Here is a 7548-nt window from a genome sequence, read left to right on the forward strand (position 1 = left end):
CGCTCTCGGATGGGGACGGAACACAGGCTTGCGGAGGGCGGTGGGGGAAACCGTTTGGGACTGGCGCGTGCGCACAAGGACCTTCTAGTCGGCGTCCTAGCGGGTTCGGGGGCGGGCCGCGGCGTGCGCGCGCGCTCCCGGCATGTCTGCGTACTCTTTTCGCGCGCCCTCGAATGCGGATGGAAAACGAGCTTGCCGAGATAACCGGCTAGGCTTGAGACCCGGGCGCATGCGCACAAGGATCCTCTAGTTACCCGAAGAAACCTAACCCGGGGCGGGGGCGAGGGCCGAGCGGGAGCCGAGGCTAGACCTACTTATCACGCTTTTTTGTTTTCGTTTGGTAGTTGTTTTTTTTTTTTTTTGAATCGGGGGTCTCGCTCTGTCGCCCATACTGGAGTGCAGTGGCCTGAGCACGGATCACCGCAACCTCAATCCCCTGGGCTCAGGTGGTCACTTCCTCCTCAGTCTCCCGAGTAGCTGGGGCTACAGATGCACACCAACACAGCCGGCTAACTTTTTTATTTTGGAGGGAGAGATGAGGTCTCGCTTTGTTACCCAAGCTGGCCTCGAACTCCTGGACTTAAGCAATCCTCCCACCTCGGCCTCCCAAAGTGCTGGGATTGAAGGCATGAGCCACCTCTCCTGGCGCCCTCTATAAATTTTTGAGTTTCCTTATGTTTATTCATTCTCTTAAGATCCTCAGTTTTTGCCCTACCATTTGTGCTATTATTTATTTTAAAATTTCCCTCACAAATAAACTTTTTGTCTCTAGTTTGGATCACACAATTTGAAATGTATAGAAGAGTATTAAAAAGTCAACATTTGCTGGGTGTGGCGGCTGACAACTGTAATCCCTGGACTTTGGGAGGCAGAGGCGAGACGATGGCCTGAGTCCAGGGATTTGAGACCAGCCTAGGCAACTTGGCAAGACCTCGTCTCTACAGTATATCAAAAAATTAGCCGGGCGTGGTGGTGCACGCCCGTGGTTCCAGCTACTTGGAAGGCTGAGGTAGAAGGATAGCCTGAGCCCAGTAGGTTGAGTCTGCGGTGGCCATGAGCGTGCCACTGCACTCCAGCCTGGGCAACAGAGTGAGACTCTACTGCAGCCTCAACCTGCTAGACTCAGGCGATGCTTCCAACTCAGCTTTCCAAGTAGCTGGAACTACAGGCGTTTGCCACCTCGCCCAGCTAATTTTTTTTTACCAGTTCTTTCTGTGCTTCCTTTCAAAAGTATTTATGCATATGAAAGCAACTAAGCTTAAGAAATTTTATATCAGCCAGGCTCGGTGGCTCAGCCTGTAATCCCGCGCATTGGGAGGCTGAGATGAGTGGATTGCCTGAGTCCGCAGGTTCGAGACCCGCCTGGGCAACTTGGTGAGACCTCATCTCTACAATAAATACATATAAATTAGCCAGGTGTGGTGGCAAACGCCTGTAGTTCCAGCTACTTGGAAGGCTGAGGCGGAAGGATCGCCGGAGCCCAGCAGGTCGAGGCTGCGGTGGCCGGGAGCGGCCACTGCACTCCAGTCTGGGCGACAGAGTGAGACTCCGACTCAAAAACAAAACAAAACAAAACAACAACAAAAAAGAACTTCTGATATCAAACCAACCTTCTCCTGGACAAAATCAAGATTAAAGGAAACTAAAAAGGAACTTTTTACACTGCAGTCTACGTGCCCTCTCAAATCTAATAACAACAGTTGAGAAATACTGCATTTCCCCACAATCACTGGGTGCCTGTTGAGTGCTGGCCAGACAAGAGGGAAAGTAGTTGGAATCCCACCCAGCTGGGCTCATTCCAGGTCTAGCTTCAGGTGTGGGATGACAGGCAAGACAATTTAAATTTTTTGAGCCTTTAATTCCACATATCTGAAATTAGCATTTTTTAAAAGTACCTATGTCATAAAAGTGAATTAAGAGGTATGAAAGTATGAAGTGGAATATAAAATGATTCAGTACTTAACATAGTAAACAGCCAGCAAATAGCAGCGGTTATTATTGTAAAGATCCACAGTTTCTGCCTTCAGAGTGCTCACAGGCTATTGGGCAAGCATGAGACATGTGGTTGCAGTATAGAGATACTGGTTGTAATAGAGCAGATGCAAGGTGACTAGCTGGACCTAAAAAAAAACAGGCAATGTGTCTTAATGTTTGGGCTGCTGTAACAAAATACCTTAGACTGGGTAATGTACAAACAATAAAAATTTATTGCTTATAGTTCTAGATGCTGGGAAGTCCAAGGTAAGATGTCAACAGATTTGGCTTCTGGTAAGGGTTCACTCTCTGCTTCAAAAATGGTACCTTCTTACTGTGTCCTTGGGGAAGGAGTGAACAAATTCCTGCAGGCATCCTTTATGAGGGCATTAATCCCATTCACTTAATCACCTCCTCCTCTACCTCAGAATACTGTTGCACTGGGGAATAGGGGGTTTTTTGTTTGTTTTTGAGACAGGGTTTTGTTTTTGAAACAGGGTTTTGCTCTGCTCAGTTGTCCAGGCTGAAGCATAGCGGCCCAATTATACCTCATTGAAGTCTTGAACTCCTGGGCTGAAAAGTTCTTCCTGCCTCAGCCTCCTGTGTAGCTTGGACTACAGGTGTATGCCACAACAGCTAATTCATTTATTTTGTGGTAAAGATGGGGCCTTGCTATGTTGCCCAGGCAGGTCTTGAGCTCCTTGCCTCAAACAGTCCTCCTGAAGTGCTGGGATTATAGGCATGAGCCCCTATATCTGGCAGAATGGAACGTTTTAGGCTCTTCTGTTTAAACTATTTGCTTTTCAAAGGAAGTAGACTTTTATTTGTACCTTATAAAACAAATAGTCTGTCCTACATAGTAGTTAAACTGTGTGGATGCTGGTTTTCAACAGACTATAAGCATCATGTCTGATTTAACGTTGGAACTTTTATTGGCGTATAACATGCCTACATAGTAAGTACTTGATAAATGTGCTGAATGCCCAAATGATTCCCAGGATGACTTAGTCAGCTGAAACTCCAAACATGAGAACTCGGGCTGGTAAGCCACCCAGGCTTTGAATCAAACAGCTACATCTGAAAGTTTTATGTCAGGATAATAATCCTACATATCACATTTCTGTGGAATAAGTAAGCCCATTTCTAGCTCCTCTCCCCACCATAATCACAGCAGTCAGATAAAGTTGAGGAGTTTATTAGAGAAATAAAGGCATAGACACTCCCAGTGACCTAAAGAAAACTCTCAAAATGTCTCTTCTAACCAAGTGGGAGCCTGGCCCTAACCTCCCCCAAATGACAAGAAACTGGTGTGTTATCAACAACATTCTCTGGTAACCACACTGCCAGGGCATGAGTGTCTTGGCTAGGACTGCCCCGTCTCTCACCAAAGGTGAGGAGGAAAAAGATTATTTATAGAATCAGTGCAGAGGCAATGAGAACTTTAAGGAACATCTGAGAAAGAGAGAGGTGGGGAATACTTTCACCAACAGTCCCAGGCTTATGGCTCTGAATGCCTGAAATACATTGACAAGTAGTTCTATAAAATGTTACTGAAAAGGTAAAATTCCTAATGCTGTTTCCAAGAATCCCCCTGGACTTCTCCCCACATGCCACAACACACCCCCAGATGTACATGGCAGAGCCCAAAGGCCACACTTTTGAAAACATAAAAACAAGAATAAGCCCTGTTGCTCTTTAAGGAGAGAGGAAGGAGCTGAAGGCTGCTGGGCTCTTTCCCACATGGCCTGTGTTCCATAAAGCAACTTCCCAGCAGCAGCATGGCACAGTTCTAGGTGAGCGTCTCACCTTTTGTCACCTGTCAAAGGAAAACTGACATTTAGGTACATTCAAAAACATTAGAGGGATCAAAAAAAAATTCTTACTTTAGATCCTAGGCAGTGAGAAATAGTAGAAAAGAAGACAGTGTGGAGTAACAGAAACCTGGTTCAAATCTAGGCAAGGTAGGTAACTTCTCTAAGCCTGTTTCTGCTTTCGGGTTTGTTTCAGAGATAAGTGGAAATATGCATTCCCTCTTGAGCAGTCCTTGCCCATCATACTCACCCGTGCTTCAATGTATTCTATTCTTCGTTCAAGGGCTGTCAATTTTTCGTTTAGTGTTGCGAGTCTTGAACGACAAGACATATCTGGTAAAAGGAGACTGATGTTCAGGATTAATGTCACTCCAAACATGCACACACAACCTCCTACACTGAGAAAGAGGAATAATGTACTATGCAGAGTACCAATGAAAATGGAGGGGATGAAGTGAGAAATATTTTAGGAACAGAATTGTTTAGAGTGGATCTGCTGAACTTCCTACCAAGTGTGGTAAGCAGTGAATAATAGCCCCACAGATGTCCATTCCCTCGTCCCTGGAGCCCATGAATGAATATGTATCATACATAGCAAAAGAGATTTTGCAGATGTGATTAAAGTTAAGAACTTTGAAATCCTGGGGTGTATCCTGGATTATCCAACTGAGCCCAATCTAATCACAAGTTCAAAAACATAGATGAGAAAGACAGAGGAAAAGGATAAGAAGTGAGATGGAAGAAGGAAAAGAGATTCAAAGTGTGATTCAAAGTGTGAAAGGAACTCGACCTCCAGTTACTGGCTTTAACGGATGGAGGCAAAGGGCCATGAGCCAAGGGATACAAGTGAGCTTTAAAAGCTGGGGACAAGCCGGGCTCGGTGGCCCAGCCTGCCATCCCGCGCCTTTGGGAGGCTGAGGTGAGTGGATGGCCTGAGCCCGCGGGCTCGAGACCCGCCTGGGCAGCGAGACCTCCTCTCTACAATCAATCAAAAAGTCAGCCGGGCCTGGGAGCGCACGCCTGTAATTCCGGCTACCCGGAAGGCTGAGGCGGAAGGATCGCCGGAGCCCAGCAGGTCGAGGCTGCGGTGGCCGGGAGCGGCCACGGCACTCCAGTCTGGGCGACAGAGTGAGATGCCAACTCAAAAAAAAACAAAAACAAAAAACAAATAAAAGCTGGGGACAACCCTCAGCTGACAACCACCAAGAAAACAGGGATCTCAGTCCTATAACGAAAAGAAATTCTGCCAACAACCCAACCAGCAAGGAAATGGAGCCTCTGGAAAGGAAGGCAGCCCTGCTGACACCTTGATTTTAAGCCCAGTAATCAGTGTTAGATTTCTTTTTTTTTTTTGAAATGGGAGTCTCACTCTGTTGCACAGACTGGAGTGCAGTGGCTGCTCCCAGCCACCACAGCCTCAACCTGCTGGGCTCCAGCGATCCTTCTGTCTCAGCCTTCCAAGTAGCCGGAACTACAGGTGCGTGCTACCACACCCAGCTAATTTTTGATTTATTGTAGAGATGAGGTCTCACCAAATTGCCCAGGTGGGTCTCAAATCCTTGGGCTCAGGCAATCCACTCGCCTTGGCCTCCCAAAGTGCTGGGATTACAGGTTGAGCCACTGAGCCCGGCCCAGTGTTATATTTCTAATCTACACAAGGCAAAGTAATACATTTATGTGGTTTAAATTACAACATTTGTGCAGCAATAGAAATGTAAAACATACACCAAGGCAGTACAGATGGCCATTTGCTAATAGGCAAATTAAGGGTTTCAAAAGAGGGGACATGGCAAGAGAAAGAAAATAATCTCAATAGGGAGGAAAGAATAGGCTAAGAAAGCCGCAGAAATTATGGAGAGGAAGGAAGGTATAGGGGTTTCTGAGCTCATGGAAGCCACGATTCTATTGCTCTAGGAGGGTACCTCATGTTTCATTAATATCTGCAAAGCCCTTTTAGAACTTGAGAAAACTTGAAGAACATCAAATGCCCTGTAGAACCCACATTCCATCTGTGAAAATCACCAAAATTACTTTTCTTCCTCTGGCCTCCTCAATCTTCTTTCAATATTTTACCCAAAATGAAACCAGATTTCTCCTAAAACATCTTTTTCTCTGCGGACTTCTGTAACAAAAACTCTTTGCAACTGTTCTCAACATATAAGAGAAAAAGGAATCTAAACACGGTAACTATTTCCTACTCCTTCCTCCAACGATGTTGTTCAGCCATCTCTCAATAACCTTCGTTTTTTTAAGTCTAAAATATCTGCTGAGACACTCTCCTACGCAATGACTCAACATTTAGCTAAAAACTTTCCTTTTCATCTCTTTCCTGGCTGTTTTGCAAAAGCACTTCAGCATCTGACAAACTCCCCGATTTTGCCTCAACTTTCATTTCATCATCTCCAAATCTTACTCATCTTGCCTGCCCAAATATTCTTCTTCAAAGCTCAGTTCAAATTGTATCTCTGAGAGGTCTTGTCAGATGAATGTAATAATTCTTTTTTTTTTTTTTTTGAGTTGGAGTCTCACTCTGTCACCCAGACTGGAGTGCAGTGGCTGCTCCCGGCTACTGCAGCCTCAACCTGCTGGGCTCCGGTGATCCTTCCGCCTCAGCCTTCCAAGTAGCTGGAATTTTAGGAGCGTGCTACCACGCCCAGCTTATTTTTTATTTTCTTGTAGAGATGAGGTCTCACCTGCCCAGGCGGGTCTCAAACCCGCGGGCTCAGGCAATCCACTCACCTCAGCCTCCCAAAGGCGTGGGATTACAGGCTGAGCCACCGAGCCCGGTTAGCAATAATTCTTACCACTGGGGGCACGGTGGCTTGCGCCTGCAATCCCAGAATTTTGGGAGTTTAAGGCAAAAGGATTGCCTGAGCCCAGGGGTTCAAGACCAGCCTGAGCAACTTGGCAAGACCTCATCTCCACAATAAATCAAGAAAAATTAGCTGGGTGTGGTGGCACAAGCCTGTAGTTCCAGCTACTTGGAAGGCTGAGGCAGAAGGATCACCTGAGCCCAGCAGGTCGAGGCTGCGGTGACCTTGAGTGTGCCACCACACTCCAGCCTGGGCAAGAGTGAGATTCCAACTCAAATAATAATAATTATTATTATTATTCTCCCCCTTTTGTATGTATCTAAACATTTGTGGATGAATTTCTAATTCGTAAGCTATTCGTGTACTTGGACTTTAGTTATCATTTCCCCCTCTGGATAAAAATTTAATGAATTAATACTATTCATTACTTTTATGATGGTGAAAAAAAAGTCAGGCATGGTGGCTCACACCTATAATCTCAGCACTATGGGAGGCAGAGGCAAGAGAATTACCTGAATTTGAATTGGAGATCAACCTGGGCAACTTGGTGAGACCATGTCTCTACAATAAATCAAAATATCTGCCCAGCATGGTGACGTGCACCTGCAGTTCTAACTACTTGGAAGGCTGAGATGGAAGGATCACCTGAGCCCAGCAGGTCGAGGCTGTGGTGGCCGTGAACGTGCCACTGCACTCAAGTCTGGGCAACAGAGTGAGACTCCAACTCAAAAAAAAAAAGGAAAGAAAAGAAAAAACCAAATACCCATCACAAGAGGAATGGTTTGATAAAGTAGAACATATCTGTAAGACTATTCTTGGTTTTGTTTTGTTTTTTTTGAGTTGGAGTCTCACTCTGTCGCCCAGACTGGAGTGCAGTGGCCGCTCCTGGCCATCGCAGCCTCGCCCTGCTGGGCTCCGGCAATCCTTCCGCCTCAGCCTTCCAAGTAGCT

General features: G+C 46.0%; 1 protein-coding gene across 4 annotated transcripts in view; it reads right to left on the reverse strand.

The window, feature by feature from the left end:
• BRK1 (BRICK1, SCAR/WAVE actin nucleating complex subunit) overlaps nt 1-7548 on the reverse strand; it is a 26329-nt gene that overhangs the window by 13723 nt on the left and 5058 nt on the right. Inside the window, exons 2-3 of one of the 4 annotated variants that reach the window (XM_021713161.1) lie at nt 4036-4118; nt 3781-3790 (exon numbers count right to left, since the gene is read on the reverse strand). The exons of 1 other annotated variant lie outside the window; for it this stretch is intronic. In XM_021713161.1, coding sequence (XP_021568836.1) covers nt 3781-3790; nt 4036-4118 — 93 coding nt within the window. Of the gene's footprint in view, nt 1-2884; nt 3791-4035; nt 4119-7548 lie in introns of those variants that run through there. 2 more of the 4 variants (XM_008059650.2, XM_021713163.1) reach the window with 2 other exon arrangements.

The sequence above is a fragment of the Carlito syrichta genome, unplaced genomic scaffold (genome assembly GCF_000164805.1).
Source record: "Carlito syrichta isolate Samal-C Ts95f unplaced genomic scaffold, Tarsius_syrichta-2.0.1 Scaffold304318, whole genome shotgun sequence".
Taxonomy (NCBI): domain Eukaryota; kingdom Metazoa; phylum Chordata; class Mammalia; order Primates; family Tarsiidae; genus Carlito; species Carlito syrichta.